Source organism: Sprattus sprattus (genome assembly GCF_963457725.1).
Source record: "Sprattus sprattus genome assembly, chromosome: 12".
NCBI classification, from domain to species: domain Eukaryota; kingdom Metazoa; phylum Chordata; class Actinopteri; order Clupeiformes; family Clupeidae; genus Sprattus; species Sprattus sprattus.
The window spans coordinates 32,406,670-32,428,494 of record NC_137910.1 but is presented as its reverse complement, the minus strand read 5'-3'; the positions used below and the strand labels follow the sequence as shown (position 1 = coordinate 32,428,494).

At 42.2% G+C, this 21,825-nt stretch overlaps 1 protein-coding gene across 1 annotated transcript in view; it reads left to right on the top strand.

Annotated features, from left to right (window-relative positions):
• The window catches only part of pcsk2 (proprotein convertase subtilisin/kexin type 2), a gene marked incomplete at both ends in the record, with an annotated part of 75,246 nt that overhangs the window by 46,272 nt on the left and 7,149 nt on the right, over nucleotides 1-21,825 (top strand). The window contains 3 exons of the mRNA XM_080849504.1: nucleotides 18,520-18,735; nucleotides 20,083-20,183; nucleotides 21,409-21,636. Of these exons, the coding sequence (XP_080705630.1) occupies nucleotides 18,520-18,735; nucleotides 20,083-20,183; nucleotides 21,409-21,636 (545 nt within the window). The remainder of the gene's footprint in view (nucleotides 1-18,519; nucleotides 18,736-20,082; nucleotides 20,184-21,408; nucleotides 21,637-21,825) is intronic.

Sequence of the window (21,825 nt, the reverse complement as noted above, 5' to 3'; positions counted from 1 at the left end):
CTGGAGGCTGACTAGTGTCACCATTGGGCCACCAGAGGAATCTGAGGTAGTCAATGTGCTCTTTTGACACTCGGACCTGGTGGAACATTGTCTGAATGTCCGTCATGACAGCAGCAGGCTCTTGGCGAAACCTAGTGAGCACACCAAACAGAGAGCTTGTTAGGTCAGGACCTTGCAATAATTCTGTATTCAGAGACGTACCACGGAATTTAGCACCACAATCAAAGACAACCCTAATGGTGCCCTTCTTTGGGTGGTAGACTCCATGATGTGGGATGTAAAAGATTCGTCCATCGGATCTTTTCAGCTCATTTTGTGGAACAACTTCAGCATGTCCTTTGTTGATGACATCTGTGAGAAAGTTGGTATATTCTGTTTTAAACTTTTCATTCCTTTGGAACCTTCTCTTTAGACTGGCAAGACGCTGCTCTGCCACCTGATGGTTATTTGGCATAACTAATTTTTTCTTCCTGAAAGGTAAGTCCAATGTGTAATGTCCATTCCTGAGACAGACAGATTTTTCCATTATTTCGATGAACTTTTTGTCTTCAACGGACATTTCTGGTTTGTCTTCCTTGCTTTCATTAAAGTCATGATTGTATTGTTGTATTAACGTGTCATTCAATTTTTCCACAGATATTCTATTAACAGTAGCAGAAAGAGTGCTGGAGCTGCCACTGTCAATAAGAGGACCGTTAACGAACCATCCAAGTTTCGTTCGGACCGCAAACGGACCATCTGCTTGGCTGTTTACCACTTCCCATGGCTCTAGCGCTTTCGGAACATTGCTGCCAATCAGCAGTTCTACATCAGCTTCGATTTTGGGAATGCTCACTTTACTGAGGTAAGTATATTTAGATAGGTCATCATGGTTGGGAATGTTACTTGTGTCAACTGGCATTCTGCTTTGACTGTACACATCTGGCAACGTGATGAAGTGGGACTTATCAATTGCAGACACCTCCAGGCCTGTGATGATGTCTGCGCTCACTGACTTTTCCTGAGACATGGTTCGGAGCAGGATGTTAGTTTTTCGCCCTGTTAGGTTCAGCTTGTTGGCTAGACTCTTTGTACAGAAGGTTGAAGAGCTGCCAGGATCAAGAAAAGCGTAAGTATTTATCACCTCAGTTCCTTTGCAGTGCTTCACCTTCACTGGAACAATTGACATCATGCACTCTCTACTGCCATCTCTATCACCGGCCCCAGAATGCTCTCCAGCTCTGAGTGACACCTGCCCACTGTTAATGGTAGGCTTTGCTGAAGTCTGATCTGTCTTGATGTGCAGCACACTTGGGTGTTTTTTCTTGCATACAGAGCAGCTTAGACGCCCTGTGCAGTCTTTGCTTATATGCCCTGCTTTCATTAAACATCCAAAACAGACACCATTTTGTCTTAGAAATGTGATCTTATCTTTGTGCACTTTTTTCTCCAATTCATCACATGACTTCAGTTCATGGTCACCTTTACAGAACAGGCATGGGCTATTTGGGCCTTTCTGTGTTTGATTTGGTTTCACATTCACATTAGTTGCAAAGCTTCCTTTGGGTTTCAACACTGATTTGGACTTTGTTTGGGTATGACTTGAGTCATGTATGTTGCCAAATACAGGATCTGACATGATCTTTGCTTGACCTTCAACATAAGAGACTACATTTTCCATTTTGACTCTGCCTTTGCTTTGCAGATCACATGCCTTTGCACGCCACTTCTCTCTCAACTTATATGGGAGTTTCAATACAACATTCCTCATATTAGAGATGGTATCCAATTCAGTCATGTAGTCAATTTCTTCCATAGCAGTACAACAAGTTCTAAGAAACAATGCATACTCACGCAATGCCTTTGTGTCTTCAGGTTTGATGGCTGGCCAGTTGAATACCTTCTCCATGTATGCACAGGAAATTCTGTAGTCATTTCCGAAGTTTTCTTTTAGTAGTTTTTTTGCTTTTGGGTATCCTCTGTCTGCGTCCATATGTTGACAACTTTTCACAAGATCCAATGCTGTTCCTTTTGTGTATTGACTTAAAAACTGTAATTTGTCTTGGTTGTTGTCTGTTTTTCTCTCAATCATGTGTTCAAAAGAATGAATGAACGATTTGTACTGGAGGATGTCTCCATCAAAAGGTGTAATGCTCCCTTGTGGTAAAGTAGAGAGCACTTGCTGTTTCACAAGGATGTTGGTCAGCTCATTTTGCCTCCTAAGAATATCAGAGAGATCATGTGATGGTGGCTGCTTCATTGATGGAGCAGACATTGGGCTAGGCTGCCCGCTTGTAGTGTTTGTGTGACTGCTGGCATGGCCGCTAGCCTGACTACTGGCTTGCCTAACTGGCACTGTATTTTGGGTTTGAGTAAATGAACTCTTAGAGCGAACAGAATAAGTCTGTTGGACATTATCATGATCCTGCACAGAAGAATGAGTACGATAGGGGAACTGAACTTTAACTCCCTGCTTTAGCCTTACATCTGGTTCAGGCATGACCTCATAATGTGCTGATGGTTGCTCTTCTGCGTCAAAGTATTCAATCATTGCATCCCTAGGCTCTAGTTGTTCTTCTTCCTCAAAGTTTTCAAACGCAGCTTGTTCAGCATTTTTAAGCACATACATTTTTGCCATATTGGCAGCCATTTCTGTGTCTAAATCTAATGTTTCTCGTCTTTTTCTTACTTCTTCCTTTTTCTGTTCAAGTAGTTCATCTTCCTTTTCCAAAGCGTGCTTTACTTGCAAACGCGCGGCCTTTTCCAATAGCGCCGCTTGCTCTGCCTCGGCGCGAATGAGCGCTTGGGAGGCTGATTCATTGGATCTCATTGAACGTCGGCTAGTGACGGACCAAGCATCCAAATCTTTCAAATATGTATCTGCATCTGGTTCAGAAGAATCGGGTAGTACAGCAGCAGTGGAGTGTAAAGCAGTGCTGTGCGCTTCTGGGTTTTCAGCAGCGTGGATCCATTTCGCAGTATTCGAGAGAAAGAAATTAATTTGTTTCCTTCGGGGCTCATACCAAGTGTTTATATCTGCTTCCTTGGCCTCTATGCTTAAAGTTTCAATATAAGCACTATGGATGCTTTCGAATTCTTTCAACATTTCTTCAAGCTTAGTCAAGTTTTCCTTCACTTCCTCAACAAACTCATTGCCAGCCATAAGAGTTTCTAAAATCTTCATTCTGCGCGTAATATGCGACACTTTGCCAGCGCGCATTCGTTTACTGGCTACAACATTCAAATCCTCTCCGGACATGACTTCATCCGTCTGTGTTACAGACATTGTGCTTCTCAAAGGAAAATATTTCTAAAGTAATTTCCAATTTCTTAATCAAACAAAACGATACTCACAAAGTCCGCGTTTCCTTCCAATAATGAGTTTCAGAAGCACATACCTCGGGCTTTCCTTTGTTTGAATTGTTTGGCGCGTCGGCCTTCCTTTTCCTTCGAAATGCACAATCCTTTTCCAAGTTCTTCAGTTGTCCACAACGAAGTCCAGCGAAGTCATTGACTTAATGTAGTGATTAAAACGGGTTAATTTTCCTTAATTCCTTGTTTCCATTTGTTTCCATTACTTTTCCCATTTAGTTCACTGTTCTTTGACTGTATGAATGCAAGAGACTGACGCGTGAAAGGACGAGGATGCGTTATTGTTTTCTCCTTGATGAGTGGTTGGTTTATTCAATAAAAAGGGTAACATAAACTTGTAAACGTAAACTTTTCAAACAAATAAAGCAGAGTTCAATTTGGTTCAATGGGGCTTGGCTTGAGGCAACAGGCCGCGGTCAGGCTGGCACAGTCGCGCGCATGGGCTCGTTCTCGGGTACGGACACGGTCAATGACTGTTGCGCATTGCACCCCTACAGCGTCTGGGCCGCGTCACCACACCGTCTTAAGTAGCAGCCTCGCCGCCACCTACAGGGAGTAATTAGGACACCACACTAACAAGGTGCAATTAGTACCACGTTTGCAACAGAACGTTTGTCCAAATATAAATATGAAATCCTATTCTAAATCTTCTAAATACAACAACAATACAAACAATAAATACAAAGAATGGCTCTTACACGCACTTTTAGGGAACATTCTGATTTGGTCTCTCAGCACACGTCCCCAGGACGTCCCTGTGGTCCTCTGCGGGACGTTCGCATTCGGTCCTTCAAAAACGTCCCCAAAAACGTCCCACCAGAGGTTCCGCTAGAGAAAAATGTTCATTCTCCGGACATTTTAATGATAAGCCGGCCAAATAGCCTATCTATTTCTGCTTCTAAATTAGCCTATTGAAGAAAACTGACGGTCTGCGTAGCTTAAATAATAACATAATCAGGTAGTTTAGAATGCAACATGTTTATTTTTCTAAGTTTACCATGGGAAAAAAAAACATTAATGTCTGATGCGCGTCAATAAGTGGCCTTTAATCACAACCTGCTGTGGCGTTAAATTGAGCACCGCAACATGGTCATTTCTCTGACTTTGTTCAATGAGAGCAGAGATTTTAAAATTATTCGACCCTCTTGTGAATCCTTTGCGTCGCCTTTTCGCAGTGCTAACAGAACATTTCACTGTGACTATCAATTACCTTGCACCTTAGCCAAGAGAACTTGTCACTCCATAACAACAAAAACGCCCGACATTTCGGCTTTTTTTCTGGTGAAGCTGTTCGAACATCTAGGCCAGGGCTTCAGGTATTCAGTGTTTGGAAAGTTCACTTTCTACATGAACTAGTTCAGTTCATAGTTCATAATTCAAAATTTTGAACTAAGTTCACAGCTCCAAAAAAATGTACTTGTTCAGGTCGTTTTTTTTAATATGCTTATATGCTTTCCAAATCTCTATCTGTCTGCAATATCGCTCTCGGCTCCTACGCAACTTCGGCACGCTCACGCACGGGCATAGACAGTATAATGAAATGAAACACGTTCAGACGCAACACTGCAGGTATTACAGGTTCATCCTCGTCAGACGGTTTACCCTCATCAGTTGTGTTTGGCCTCTGAAAAAAAGCTTTTAAGGCTAGTGTGCTTGGACATGTTGGATCCTTCTCACTCAGTTTGCTCCTTGTTTGTAACCGACGGTTTGCGCTTCATTTAAAATGCAGCATATGCGTGTTGTTTAACTTTCTAACAGCAGATTAGCCTGTTCCTTTAAAACATAATAAGGGCAGTGCACGTTTGCTTTATAGGCCTAAATATTAGGATTGTTGTCAAATTGAGATTGTGTTTGCGAGACGGGATTTTTAAGAAATTCCAATCAGACAATTTGACCGGTGAGCTCTACGTTCTGTTGCAGCATCTTTGCTGAGACTTGGTAGACCTCCCTATGTATGCATTGTATTGGAATCATGCAGACATTAAATGTATAGCACAGATCAGTAGAGAAGCATTCATATTTATTTTATTTTCTCATTATTAGTGCGGCTAGTTATTAGGCTCTGCCTCCCTGACCGCCCGTCTGTGACGTGCCATGGATGTTTATTAAAAAAGGGATCATCACGGAAAACCCTCAATTCGTAGTGACTGAGATCGCTACAATAGCCTATGCTTTTCCTCAAACCCTTGGAAAAAATGACTAAGTTTGTTGGCTGTCTCACACTGTGATAAACGTGTTAAAGTGACAAAATTATAATCAGACAGTGGTAGTACAGTAGGTAGAGAAGTGGTTTAGTAATAGGAAGGTTGCTGGTTCAATTCCCAAGCCTCGCAATCAAGTTTGTAAGCGTGTGTGTGTGTGTCTATGTACAGTGGGGAAAATAAGTATTTGAACCCCTGCCGACTTCGCAAGTTTGGCCACTTGCAAAGAAATGTGTGATCTAGAATTTTAATGGTAGGTGTATTTTAACAGTGAGAAACAGAATATCAACAAAAAAATCCAGAAAACTGCATTTTATAAGATTTATGACTTTATTTGCATTTGATGCAAAAAATAAGTATTTGAACCCCCAAGCAAACAGCAAGAATTCTGGCTCCCAATGGCCAGTTATGTGCCCAAAAAGCACACAGATTAGTCCTCATTAGGTCTAACAAGGTATACCTGATCTCAACTGGTGACCTGTATAAAAGAAACCTGTCCAAAGAATCGTACTTCACACCTTCAACCTCACCACCATGGGCAAGACCAAAGAGCTGTCCAAGGACGTCAGAGATAAGATTGTAGACCTGGACAAGGCTGGAATGGGCTACAAAACCACCGGCAAGCAGCTTGGTGCGAAGCAGATAACTATTGGTGCGATTATTCATAAATGGAAGCAACACCAAACAACTGTCACCCGCTCTAGGTCTGGGGCTCCATGCAAGATATCCCCTCGTGCGGAATCAGTGATCATTCGAAAGGTGCAGAATAACCCCAGAACTACACAGGGGGAGCTTGTGAATGATCTCAAGGCAGCTGGGACCAGAGTCACCAAGAAAACCATTGGCAACACACCACGCCGTAATTTTTTGAAGTACTGCAGCACTCGCAAGGTCCCCCTGCTCAAGGAAGCGCATGTACAGGGCCATCTGAAGTTTACCATTGCACAGTTGAATGATTCTAGGGAGGATTGGGAGACAGAATATGGTCAGATGAATCCAAAATCAAGCTCTTTGGCATCAACTCGACTTGCCGTGTTTGACAGGGGGGGGAATGCTGAATATGACCCCAAGAGTACATCATACCCACCATCAAGCATGGAGGTGGAAACATTATGCTTTGGGGCTGTTTCTCTGCCAAGGGTACAGGACGACTCCACCGCATCAAGGGGACTATGGATGGGGCCATGTAACGTGGAATATTGGGCTTGAACCTCATTCCCTCATTCCCTCCCATTGAAAACACAACCTTAAAGATTTGGAGAGGATCTGGAAAGAGGAGTGGACCAAAATCCCTCCTGAGATGTTTGTAAACCTGGTGACCAACTACAAGAAACGTCTGACGTCTGTGCTTGCCAATAAGGGTTATTCCACCAAGTACTAAGTCATTTTTGTCAGTCAGTTTTGGGGGTTCAAATACTTATTTTTTGCATCAAATGCAAATAAAGTCATAAATGTTATAAAATGCATTTTTCTGGATTTTTTTGTTGATATTCTGTTTCTCACTGTTAATATACACCTACCATTACAATTATAGATCACACATTTCTTTGCAAGTGGCCAAACTTGTGAAATCGCAAGGGGTTCAAATACTTATTTTCCCCACTGTATATCATATGAAATGTGCTATATAAATAAACTTGAACTTGTGTGTGTGTGTGTGTGTGTGTGTGCCCTGTAAGCAAAATGACGGCCCGCAATCTATTATTATTTAATTTTTTTCATTCAGCTCAGCAAAAACGGTCGTTACCCCCACCGTGCCTGCTACGTCCACGGTGAGTCCTTTTACCGTCTTTGTATAACGTCCCCAGGACGTCTAAAACACGTTTCCCAGAAGTCATCACAATACCCTCAGGACGTTCTTGCAACGTCCTGCATAACGTTTCCAGGACATATAGAAACACGTTTTCCAGACGTCACCGCAATGTCCTAGGGACGTTCTTGGAACGTCGTGCAAAACGTCCTAGAGTTGTCAAGGGAACCATACACATTTACGTTTTTAGAACGTTCAGAGAGACCATTACAGGACGTCGAGGGGACGTCATGTTGCTTACAGGGGTTAACCCTTAGATGGTGTGGCGAAGCCAACTACCAACTAACAATGAAAATATACAAACAGTTACGTTCGGTAAACACAACAGATGAAATACATAAATAATGGCATATGTAAACAGTCCTATGATTTGCCAGGTTGTGAATAAGCTACGATAGCTAGCTGCCCAGAATGTCGGTTGTTACCAGTCCCTTGGAAAGAGTCGTGCTGCGAATCCGACGCTGAGGAGGCAGAGAAGAGATGAAAACGTCTGTAGATGAAGAAAGTTGTATTTGCTGTGACGTCTTTGTTTCACTGCAGTTAAGCTCCGAGGAGTTGATCGCTCGGAATGTTGCAGAATCGCGAATTCTGTTGTGCTTTGTTCCGTTGCAGTTAGTTAGCAGGTCTAATGTTAGCTGCTTTCGCTAAACTACGTTAGCGGTCAGTGTTTGGCTAACGAGAGATCTTAGAGAGAGTTTTGTCTTTGTTGAGAACAAAGAGAGTTGTTCTTCACCCTTGGAGGTGAGTGGATGGTAGAGATGCTCTTTGGCCGACGCCAGGAGATAGAGAGAGATGAGCCTGGCAAAGCCAGTTGTAGAGAGAGAGAAAGATGTATGATTACAACGCAGCTTTAGGCACAAGTGCATCACGATTTTACCACCTTGTTGTCAGCCAATACTGTCTCAATGAAATGCAGATAAGAAAGTAAAAGTGATAAGGGAATTGTGGGTAATGAAGTCTTTTGTGGGACCTACAACATTAAGTTTGAATAAAGGTTCTCCGTAAAGCAGTTTGAGGTCCTGAATCTCTAGGGGCTGCCAAATCGCAAAAAACAAAAACACCCACAAAAACCAGCAATTTCTCCTTAATAGAGCTTTTAGGCTGGTGAAGCTATAGTACGTTTTGTATTACCCTTTTCAGGTTATTGTGGAAAAGTCTCTCTATGATGGTTGTGGTGCACCTTGTGGTTTATGTGGTGTAGTCTGTGGTATTGAAGCATGTTATTAGTTGTGTAACCTTTGGGTGACTACTTGATGATCACAGTTCCCATCTCCATTTCTACACTCGACTTTCATGTGGCTTGATATGTCTGATACGTCTGATATGTCTCTGTTAGTATGTGGCTTGCCATATAAAAGTGTGAACTCTTGGGACTCTGAGTATACTGAGGTGGGTTAGATATAGGAATGCATGTGTCGTTGAGCGATATGTGATACTAGCACAAGGAATTCTCTGCACAGAATATTCCAGATCGCCTCTTAATTTCCACAGTAACCCATTTATTAAAGCAGCATAACAGATTAATTGCTAATCGCTAACGAGATGCTAGCAGAGAAAACTAGCGAAACCTCTTGAAATGTGCTCACTCTGACACTATGACAATCTAGTTAGTCAACAACTGTCCTAACACAGTCAAACATCAATCAAGTGCAACACAAGACAAAGCAAGACGGCAAATAAGCTACTTACTAGTTCGGCATACACTAAAAACCGGGCGGCAGAACGCCGTAATATGCCTACGGACCCTGGTATGGCAATGGCACGGAGGCGATTTCTTCATATTAAAAGTCATTGTAGCGGCCCAATTTTTTGTAAGCTGTTTTTTAAGGTAAAACTGCTTATCCTAACCCTAATCTTGAAGTACAATTACTGCATAATGCCACTTAAACATTTTGTTTATTGAGCATTTAATAGCTTCAAATAGATAATTTGTCCTTTGCTTAGAAAATTCTATATTTTTTAAAATAATTTCACCATTTGGAGATTTTTTTATTTTAACATGTCTGTTTGCTGTTACAATTCAAAAATAAAACCAAATAAAATGAAATAGAATACAACAGAGGTGAGCACACCCCTGAGCAATATCACTCAAATGTCAAATGATTCATGATTATCACGACTAAAAATACAGACCCCACTGCAGTGTTGCCATCTTAGCGACTTTGTCGCTATATCTGGCGACTTTCCAGAGCCCCTTGGCGACTGCATAAAGCGACTAGCGACAAATCTAGCGACTTTTTTTTTCTGTCATTTGGTGGATTATTGTGTTGACAAGCACTGAAAAAGCATCTCACATATCCCGTTCTGCAGTTCACGTTACAACCGATCTCCAGGAGCTGAGTACAGTGAGGGCTGTTGTCGTCTCCTCTCCACAGGGTGCGTCCATACTAGCCCGGGTAAATGTAGAAACGCATAAATATGTCTGCGTTTACATTTAGCGTCCACACTAATACGGCGTATTCTGAGACTGAAAACGAAGATTTTCGAATACGCTCCCCTGGCCGGAGACATCTGAAAACGCCGCGTTCGAGTAGTAGTGGGTCGGGGTACACGGAGCTTTTCAGATACGATGACGTTCGGTCGCTATGGCACTAGGGGAAGCTTGCGCTCGAGAAGCTATAACGTCAAGACTCAAAATGAACATGAACATGGAAAACAAACGGAATGTGCAGCTCGGTCTCCACAATATATTTATACGTTTATTTAGTACTCCAGGTACAAGTAGTACTTATGAACAGGCAGTGGCGTTGCGTCAATACAAGGCGCTGGGGCGCCGCCCACCCTACAATTTTGAGATGAAAAAAAAAAAAGGCCAAGTGGAAGTCTTTGGGAGCCAAAAAAAGGGGCAGGAACATTTGAGCAAGGACAGCTTCTCATTGGCGGATGACAGTTCGAGCCCGGGGCGCACATCACTTGCGCCCACAGCCAATGACAGGGCTTCTTGTATATCATCCTGACAGGACTGTCCAATCAGAGACCTTTTGTTATTCCCTCACATCTCATTTAAATATCACATATCTACCGGAGCACCATAGGCTAGCTAGCAGATAATTGGATTGTGAGAGTATGGCGACTGAAAACTCCTTAGTATCTATTCGTGGAACACCTTTTAATCGACGATCAGATGTCGATAAGAAGAGACTAAAAGACAAGGGCGTAGGTTTGCATAGGGTTGGTAGGGACTAGTCACGACCAAAGTTTGGGAAAGACAAAAAAGTCCCTACCAATATTTTGTTAATTTGAGAAAAAAATTATTTTGCACAATATATTTGCAAACTCATTCGTATTATTATCAATACAATGTTCGTCGCCCAGAAGAGTTAGAAATACATTTCTAAGTTTTCCAATGCGCCCTCGAGCCTGTGAGACAAGATGATGTCATTTAATTGGCTGAAGTGGCAGAGTTAGAAACACTACGTGAATCCTGAAAGAGTGCTGCTAGTAGTCAGTATTTCATTTGGTCTCAGCATTGATATTTTGACCCTTTTGTGCTCTGAAAAGCCACCTAAAAAGAAAAGAGATGCCAGAAGTTTTTTCCACCCATAGAGCTATCAAAAAGCCCAGGTCGCTGTTAGTTAGCTAGTCGGAAAACTACCCACATTGCGAAGCTGCTAGCCCTAAATCGCCACCCATTGTACAATGGAAACATGTTTTGAAAGTTGTTAGTGTGTAGGGCATGTTACTTTAGCTTGCATTACATCTCGTCTTGTTGAAGTCAGAAGGATAAGCTACCCTACCCTGTTTAGACAATTTTACCCATGAATGTAATCAATCACACTGGCTATTTTGAGAATACATGTTATACTTGAAGGTAGTAAAAAGGTGCAATCAATTGGGATGCTCAAATGTATGTAGCATATAATTCATGAATACATTATTTCAATGCACTGCAATCCAGATGATGAAGGCTTAGTACAGCTCCATAAAACCTGAACCATTTACCTACATATTACAAATTAATTTCAGAAACAAATGCACTGCATATACTTCTCATTAGGAAATTTTGTTCATTAAGGCAATATTTTGAAATGCATTCAGGAAACTAAGAAATCCAGTGCAGATGTAGTGCAGGTTGAGGAAGAAGCAGCTGGACCATCAGGGCTTCAGATGAGGTCTTACTCATGTTTTGGATATCCAAAAAGGACAACAAAAACATGTGATGTCAAGAAATGTGGAGAATGTTATTTTTTTTATTTAAACTAAGGGTTTATTATTCTTATTATGTTTAAATCAGTTCCAAGTTCCACAAGTTAGTAGTACACAAATGTTAATATAATCTAATAAAGTTTGCCTGTTAAATATAACATCAACTACATTTTTTAATTTATGGTGGGGGTGGGGGGGGGGGGTCTGCCGGGCAGTGTCCCTACCAATGCTGAGACCAAACCTACGCCCTTCCTAAAAGACATGGGACCAGAATGTATGGATTTAAGCACTGACCGCGGGAGGACGCACCTTGACCGGAGCTGGTTAGCGGGCTGTTCAGTGAGTAATGCTTGTAGCGACGCTGCTAGCTTAACTACATTTGACAGTAGCTTGGCAGTAACGTTGCTATTTACAAAACCAAGTAACTTTTCAGTAGCTAAGCTCTTTTATTGATCAGGTAGTGCAGTAGTGTCCTCGAAAGAATGTATCCTGGACCTTTCTAATGTTCATACAGTACCTGTATCCATCAAACAGACAAATTAAGCAGAACGTCACTTTAGTGGAGACTAGTGAAAAGCTAGGTATCGTAATTTCAAGTACAACAGACGCTGCTCATAAATTTAGAATTAATTCATTTTAAACAGGTAGTTTGCATGCACATTCTAGACAACCGGATAACTAGAATGCTGACTAGGAAGTCTGTGCTGTCTGCTCAGGGAGTCGAATTGCGAAAATGCCAAAGAAAAAGTTCCTGTCAACATAACGACATCCAACACAAACATACGAACACACGTACAGGTGATTGAATTTCATTTACCGTTTTTATCTGACTGACAGTTGTGTTGATCACTACAATTGCATTGACTTGGCATGCAGTTTGTTTAACTGAAAGTAGCTACTAAGTTATCAAACTACTTTTGACAGGTTTTTGTAACTTAGCTTGCTACTTCTTTATGAGGTGTAGCTTCTGTGTAGTGAAGCTGAATGTATTGTAGAGTAGCTGATAGCTTCGCTCACTACAAATATCAAGAAGCTTGCCCATCACTGCAAATATTCTACTCAAAACCTGTTCTCCCTGTGGAGAGCTATTTAAACCGCGCCGCCAAACTGCGCCCCCCCTCAAAAAAATGTCACCAGCCGCCACTGTGAACAGGTATGCGTTACTCCTACGCAGAAGGCGAGCGCTGTACTCGGTCTGCCTGAGTGAAGAGAGGAAGAAAAGACGGTCTAACCCTTACATGGAGCGGCGTTTCTGGGTGAGACCTGGCCGAACAGCTAGCTGGTGGGACAATTTCGAGAGCCAGATTGTATTGCCTGAGGAGTGGAGGGATAACTTCAGGATGTCGAGAGGGAGCCTAATACGATTAAGTATAATCTTACTCCCTCGTATAGAAGGACTTTCAACTCGGATGAGAGAGCCGGTAGACATAATGAAGAAGGTGGCCTGTACCCTGTACTATCTGAGCGATGAAGGCAGGCTACGTAAAACGGCGAACTCTTTTGGCTTGGCCCATCAAGCAGTCTCAAAAATTGTCAGAGAGGTATGTACAGCAATTACCAACCACCTCTGCCTCCAGTACATCACCCTGCTGCTCACCGAGCCTGCAGTGGCTGACCTTACCAGTCATTTCTACATGAACTACGTGATACCACAGTGCATATGAGCAGTCGATGGCACACACATTGATATCAAACAACCTAGGTCAAATTCATCTGATTTTATAAATAGGAAAAATAGGTACTCACTGAATGTACAAGCTGTATGTGATTACAAATTCCAATTCATCGATGTGGTGGTGAAGAGGCCCGGCAGTGTCCACGACGCTCGTGTGTTTGCGAACTCCAACATAAACAGGCACCTGAGGGATGGCACCATTCCTCCGTGTCCAGAGGCTGTGGTGGAGGGAGAAACCCCAGTCCCGGTGTTATTGTTGGGTGATCCAGCCTATCCTCTGATGACATACCTGATGAAAGAGTATGCAAGCGGGGGACTGACACCCCAGGAGCAGTACTTCGGACTGTCAATTTGTAAGGCTAGAATTGTAATCGAATGCGCCTTTGGGCGCTTGAAGGCGCGCTTTGGTGCATTACGGAGACCTATGGATTTAAATTTGGATCATTTGCCTGTGGTCATCATGGCTTGTTTTGTTCAACTTTTTCGAACTGCAAAAAGAATCAGTTGCTCAACTAACCTTTGACACAGCTGTTCGCTACGAGCGAGAGTTTCAGCCTCCAACCCAACGCAGGCCCACTGAGTGCAACGAGTCAGAGGGGCGAAGAATCAGAAATGTTTCAACAAAATACCTTGATCCATAAAAATGCAGTGCTTGTTTCTTTTTCCAATTGTTGTTACAAATAAATGAAAACAAAAATGATGTTTAATAGCCTGAACAGTTAAGCTTTTAGCCGTTACTGCTTAGGCCACTATTAACTAAAACTGACCGTATTTTGTTGCTGTAGTGGTTGGGGAATGTTATCTCTGTCCTGTTCAGCAGTATCCCCTAGGCGGCAGCATAAGTAGCTACGTGTTGTCAAAGGTGAATCTCACGGAGTCTCTGGATTTAAACTTTTCGTCGAATCGCTTGAATTTAGCAATATCCGTAATGATGTGCGAAGTCGTCCTTTAATCCTTGCAATCGTATACGTTCTGAGAATTTTGTTTCCCACTGCTCACAATACTTTTTCATCTCCGTCGAAAATGGCTGCTGCTCGATCTGTCCTTTTCCTCCTGCTAGCCATCTTTTCCTATGCTAACATTTCAGAAAAATTCTGGGCCCGCAACCTGTTGTCAGATTGGCATTGCACAAAGACTTGTGAATACCCAGTTACTGGTATTAACTATAGAGGGGGAAACTAAACGGAGGAAAAAACTACGCTAAAGACACATGCTGGTAAGTGGGAACTTCATCCTAACGGAAACCACACATAACGTATTTCTGAGCACACATGATCATAAATGGATGAGTCGCATGTTCACAATGTCCCTTACCATTGGCTGTCACTTACCCTGTGCAGCGGTTGCTAAGCACTTTGTGGAGTATCTTGGTTGTGTAGTGTAGGTGCCTGTCATGCTCACGTAATGCTTCTACACGTGTTCAGTAAAAACACACATAAAGGTTACACCTCCGCCCGCTAATTATTTTATAATAATAAAGCAGACATTCGCCCGTTAAAACAGTAAAAGTAAGAAATGTGGACAGAGACAATGGGATTTGATCAAATGTATTCAATTACAGTAACACAAAAACTTGACTTGAACAGACAGATATATGAAAACATAACAAGAACTGATTTGAGATAGACAGACAGACAGAAAGACAGATATGAAAACATAACAAGAACTGATTTGAGACAGACAGACATAATCACTCCTCATAATAATGGGGGAAAGGGTTCTGGTGTGCTGACATGGAGGGGCTGGGAGATGGGTTTGTTGGCATTGGAGTGGGGATTGCAGGGGGCATTGCAGGGGTGTGCCCATAGTGATAGCTGGGGTACTGGGGATATTGAGGCGGCTGAAACATGGACTGACGCATTATTGCGAAGCCGTCCACATATGCGTCTGTCAGCCTCTCTACAGTCCCAGTTAATCGTGCCATGTTGGCAGAAAAATTATTTTCCGTCTCCTCCATTCGCTGGAGCAGCTGTCTTTTAATCTCGATCTCCTCCTGCGCGATCCGGGCCTCTTGCTCATCGGCTGGAGCTCGTCTCTTCAGCTTCTCATATCTATGGGCTGAGAGATAGGCCGTCAGCTTATTTCTCCGGCCCTGTGACTCCCCATCCAGAGGGTCCTCTTGGGTCTCAGGAGGAGAAGAAGGGCCATTCTCCTATAAAACAGCAGTCATAGGTTAATCGTTAGGCCAATTAGATCGTAAGATTTGTTACAAAAAAATCAGCCTTGCGGCACATACAGCACACAAATGTGTGCTCGCGAGAAAAAGAGCGGGAGCCGCAGCACATAGATGCCCAACGAATGTAACGTCAATTGATTTTTAACGGGTTCTTGTTAATATATATGGAATAGTATGCCCTCAATTGTATAACATGTATATAACCGTGTGTATTCATCAATAAATTGTCTTTGGCTCGCGTTATGGATGAAGTTTATTCCTCGTGTATATTACCATCTCTAGGTTATATCAGTAACTTGGTGTGTACAAGTCCCTGTGCGATTAAACTCTGACAGTTAAACATCAGTTTATCAACAGCTCATCTTGTAATTAGGTAAAAGTAATTTAAATGATAATCAATAGTTTAACTTACCATGGGATCCACGATGTCAGCTGTCTCAATGCCAGAGCCAAGTGCTGTAGTCGCTGGAGACCCTCCCCATATCTTCTCACAAATGTCAAAATAAAGGAGAACAACTCGCCCATGGCCACTTTTTCTCCCGGAGTCCAACGCATGCCGGTACTTGACCCTAACTGCCTTCATTTTTGTTGTTAATGAGGTTTTTGTAAGCTCCTCCAGCGTGTGAGGGAAGCCCTTTTGGTTTCCAGCACTAGCTGCGGGATACTCCGCTGAAAAAAGTTGTAGTATGTCACCATACTTTGTGACACAACTCTCCCAGTCTACGTTCTCCATAGCTTTTCTGGGCTTTATAATGTAGCATTAATCGGAGAAGACATTCCACCTCTTCGTCCGTCCATGAGAAAAAAGTCGCCTTTGATGCTGCCATTGTACTGTATACTCCGATTATAAATGAACTACCAATGTGTTTTTCTTTACCTCAGAAGTGTCAGCTGAGCACGCATGTAAACAGAGCAGCGTGGCGGGAGGGAGTGGTAGGAGTGTCATAACCATGACAACGATTGTCATGTACCCGTGTACACCAGTACTAGTTTGGACGGCAAACATTTTGGAAAACGCTAGTATGGACGGATCGTTTTAATTGCGAGTACGCGTATTTGTATTTACCCGGGCTAGTATGGACGCACCCTCAGACAGTGCCTGCGCGGCCAGTCTGACTAGATAGCAGCAAAATATTAGAGCGTTGTATTCGCGGGAAAAATATTAGAACTTTGTATTCACCTATCCCATAATATGCGCATGCGCAGCTTGTTTGCATATTATGCAAATTAGCTGATTACGTCTAGCAACTTCTGGCGACTTTTGGGAGAGCTAACAGCTACTTTGCTTACAGAAAAGTTGGCAACACTGCCCAACTGTAGGAACTCAATAAAACAAAAGTCAATGTTCCTTTCATGACTGAGATTCAAATCTTTTATTCTTTTTTTAATACTTTGTATGGTCACCTTTATTTTTGATGAAAGATTCAATCTTCTCGGAATGGAGGACCCCAGTGTTGCACACATTTGTGGGTGATGTTCTGCCACTCTGCATCTTCTGTTCTGCCATGTTCTCAGCTGCTCATTACTGGAGGGGTTGTGCTGCTCTACCTTTCTCTTTAAAATAATCCAAGGTGTTTCACTGGATTTAAGTCAGGCGACATACTTGGCCAGGTCATAGTTTTCACCTCTTTAGGAACTCTTGCGTCATTTCGGCCGTGTACTTAGGCTCATGTTCAGGCTGGAATATTTCTCTTCTGCAAGGCTTCTGGAGAATGTGAGTGATCTTGTCAGGCAGTATTTGGTATATCCACAGGCATTCATGGTGCCATCCATAACTGTCAACACCTTTTGGTCTTAGCCAGGTTCACGCCAAACACAGTGGACCTGATCTGAGCCAAAACATGTGATCTTGGCCTCATCTGACCACAGAATGGGCTCCCAATAGTCATCAGGCTTCTTTTCATGTGTTTTAGCTTAGTTTAGCCATCCATAGAGGTTGACATTATACAATGTCCATGGCACAGTCTAAGCTAGCTCAGGAACACAGATTTCCATAGCTAGATTGTGCAAGTACCACACTATCCGCGGCATGGACACTATGTCTCAATTAGTGCTGCAATTGTTTTGACTGATTTGAAGTTGGTCATCAATCTTCCTGTGCCCATTTCCATCTTTGTGAAGTGTCACAATCAGATTTGTCAGTTCCTCTGGCAATTCTTTTCCATGTGGGGCCATGATGCAGATATCCCGAGAGACAAAGCCCAGAGCTCCAAAATGGAGAAGGTTCTAGTGTTCACAGGTCATTTCTTTACCTTGTTCGTGCAATTGGGCTAATCCGAGCTGTACTTATTTTAATGATCACACCTTTTCTAACTTGTGGGTCAGTGATCACAGGTGTATTCACTTGTGTTGCATTGAGTTTCTACTTTGAGGCCTGTATGTTTAATGTAGTCCTTCTTAAGTATTTGATTTTGATTGTTCATAAAAGGAAATACTCTACTTGTTAACAAATATGGAGAGGCGATACCATTTTGAATCATTTGATATTTAAGTGATATTTTATAGGGGTGTACTCACTTTTGTTATGTCCAGATTCTGCTCAGGGGAGCCCAAAGTTCTTTTGCATAAAACTGTATTGTCCAACTAGTCAAACTGGCAAAACCATCCAAATTGTGTTTGTGTGCAATGGCATTTTGTTAATTGTCAAGATTTTGTGAAGTAATTTAAGTAATTTGAGTGGACATTTAGCCTTTTTGGGTTATTGGCTTTCTGATGGAAAATCAAACACAATTTTAATTGGTTTTATACTAACATTATACATATGAAATATGCGCTTTATACAGGCAGTGTTGAGCTATTCCCCTTCAAATATAAAACAGTCCAAAGTCCAAAACCAGTCTGAGGTCCGAAATGGTGGAAGTGGTGTTTACATTAAATCTTCAAACCTACTAGGAAGTGGGGGGTAATCCTTTGTATGCATTCATCACGCACATGCAAGTGTTTGTAGAAAGATTTGTTAGAACATTTCTAAGATAGTCAACTTGGAAGCTATTTGTGAACCCACACAGAATGACCTCACTAAAACAGTGTTTGTATTCCTGTGTGTGAGTTCATTAAGTCATTTGCATACAGAAATAAAGTATTTGCCCTCAGACAGAGTCTGTAGCTACAGTCAAATAGACACTAGGTGACGGGGGCTCTTTGGTTTTATTGTCCCCAGGGTCGTGGTGGAAAAGGCAGTATCTATGTCTGGGCCTCTGGAGATGGCGGTAGCTATGACGACTGCAACTGTGATGGCTATGCCTCCAGCATGTGGACCATCTCCATTAACTCAGCCATTAATGACGGGAGGACCGCACTGTATGATGAGAGCTGCTCCTCAACACTGGCCTCCACCTTCAGTAATGGACGCAAGAGGAATCCTGAGGCTGGAGTGGTACGTGTTTAATGAGCATGTGCAAATGTGTGTGTTTCTGTGTGTCTCTCTGTGTGTGTGATTTAATAACACAATAACCCCTATATGTAATGTTAAATGTTCTGTTTTTCAAGATTCATCTAATTTTAGTATGTATAATGGATTGCAAAGGACATGCATATTGAAAAAAGCTACGTAATGATATCAATTTTTTTCTAGAGAACATGAATTTGAGAAAAAGTATTTAACATGAAAAGCACTTGCCAACAGAGTGAAAGATAGAAAGGAGAAGACAGAGCGAAGTGAAGTAGCGTCAGCAGGGCACTCAGGAAAGATCAGCTCTGTCCCTAGGCGCTGAGGAAATCTTCCTCTATCTGGTTGCTGCTGGTTATCGTGACATTTAGTCTGTGCCATCAATACATTTTAAATCCAGTGCATAGAGGACTAATATAACCATGCACTCATACTTATTGGTGGTAGCAATGTAAATGGGTTGTATTCACAAGAATAACACATAATTTACTCTAAGGTTATTATTACATGACCATGAAATTGACTGTTGTTTTTTTTCCAGAGCTAGCCTGCTCATTTTACCATTCAGTTATCTTCCCTAAAAGCTAACATGCATTTTTTTTTTTTTACTTTTTTCCCATTCGCACCTAGTACAATAACATATATGTTGCCATCAGGAACAGATGATGTTTTAAAATTGAAATCACACTGAGGTGATTTTCTGTTTAAAAAATACACAGCATATATTTCGTTTTCACATTTAAGACATCCATGTGTTCTGCACACACCTATTCTTCAATGCCCCTCGGGGCAATAGAGTGATGCTGAGGGTATGTGACAACCTAGAGGGTCCATCATGCAAGCATGTCCATCATACTGACATGTAAACAGGATCAACATAATTTCTTTGGTCAGCTATAAATATTCAAACAGATGTTTCTCTCTTCATTAATGTCATCCTTGTGCAACTAGTGTATGGCCAACTGTAAGAAAATGATTCAATATTTGTTTTAAACAGTATTAGCACAAGACAGTGTACTGATGTGCGTAAATATAATAAATAGTTACATGACTTTGGGCAGGCTAGTGTCTGCCCAAAAAAATCAGACACGAGTTATTAGACATTGAAGCTGAGTCCCCTCTAAGTTGGCACGTACCAATCAATAAAATCAGTGAGCCGTAGAGAACCCTGCTGTGTTTACCTCTCCGTCCATGACTCTTTGACTTCCTCTTTCAATGCCAATACCATATTTCCCCACTCTTCTATAAGTATGTCAGGGCAGTGGTGGATGCACTATGATGTGATGATGTGATGTAATGTGGCTCATAGGATGTTTCCTGTTGCTGTCTATCCAGGCCACCACAGATCTGTATGGAAACTGCACTCTGCGTCATTCTGGAACCTCTGCTGCCGCTCCAGAAGCAGCCGGCGTGTTTGCATTGGCATTGGAAGCCAAGTAGGTACACATTTTTTCCCCCAACAAAAGAAAGAGGGAAATGGTGATGAAAAGACAGAAAAGCGCCATTATTTAACTCTGGATAGCTCTGTTGGTTGACACACAGCTTAGCAGATAAACCTTAACGAGGGACACTTCATGTACAAAGAGGATCGCTCCTTTTCCTGGCAGTTGAACAATGTCTATTGTGATTGAACCCCTCAAAAAGCCCTGAAAAGAAACAAAGGCTTTCCTTTACATTTACATTTTCAGGCTGCTAAGTAACAGATGAGTGTACAGGAGTGTATGCCCTCCTACGGCTGCAGTACTGTGTGCACATTACCCAGCACTTAACCTGAGTTAATGTTTACACGTTTTTCTTTCAAATATTTTAAAGATAGGATAGTCTGCAAATAACACACCACAAACTAACCAAGCATACATGTATGTTAAAACACATACACACCAGACCGATATTTGACAAGTACATTACAGAGAAATTTTAAATGCAACAGTTTGTGAGATCTTGATTACTAAAGTGGTATCCTATTGTTTTCAGCCAATCATAGTAGGTTAAAATCGCATTTACCAGTTCCTCTGTGCGTAATGAATTTAACTTTAATATGCCCATTTTCAGGCAAAAAAAAAATGAATGTGCAAGGGCCATGTTTTCAGACAACAGAGTCCTTGTTTGAACATGTGGAAACAATCATTATCCCTTTCTTTGCTGTTCCATTCACTTGTGTCTGTAAGAGTACTTCTCTTGTCATTGTAAGGCATATGGTTGAGTTGCACAGTTAGTAAACATTGATGTGGACTCGCCCTTTGAAGCCACAGTGTTTACCTACCTCTAAATAATGATGTTGCTGTCAGCAGGAGAAGAGAGCAGAGCAGGGGGGCTCTGCCCTGACTGGAAGTAAATAGTGCATGTGAGCTTTTGAGTCCATTCTGGCTGCCTAAACACACTGGCGCTGAGCACTGATAGAAGGCTCTTAGTGACAGGAGAATAAATACACACACACCCCCATGCAGAGATTATCTCATGGAACAGCCCAGGCTTCATTACAGGGCATGAGATTAACAGGTCACTAACAGAATGATATGAAAATGAATCTGCAATTCTCCAATTAAGAAACCATTTGAACCAAATGATGAAATTATGAAAATTATACTGTTTGTGTGTGTGTGTGTGTGTGTGTGTGTGTGTGTGTGTGTGTGTGTGTGTGTGTGTGTGTGTGCCCAATAGCCCAGACCTAACCTGGAGGGACATGCAGCACTTGGCAGTCCTGACCTCCAAGCGGAACCAACTCCACGATGAGGTGCATCAGTGGCAGCGTAATGGAGTGGGTCTTGAGTTCAACCACTTGTTTGGCTACGGGGTGCTGGATGCTGGAGGCATGGTCAAGATGGCCAAGGAGTGGAAGACTGTTCCGGAAAGGTTCCACTGTGTGGCTGGTTCGATCCAAGAGATACAGTAAGTCTGCAATATTCACTCTCACACCCCATGAAATATCCTGATGGACTGAAGGTGAGAGAACTAGTCTTTAGAGTCCAAAGTTCCTGGCTTGAATCGCAATCTAGTTCAATTTCAAAGTACTTTATTGTCATTGTCACAAAGACAACGAGACAGTAGAGGCAGCAACAGACAGCTAAAAGCAGTCCA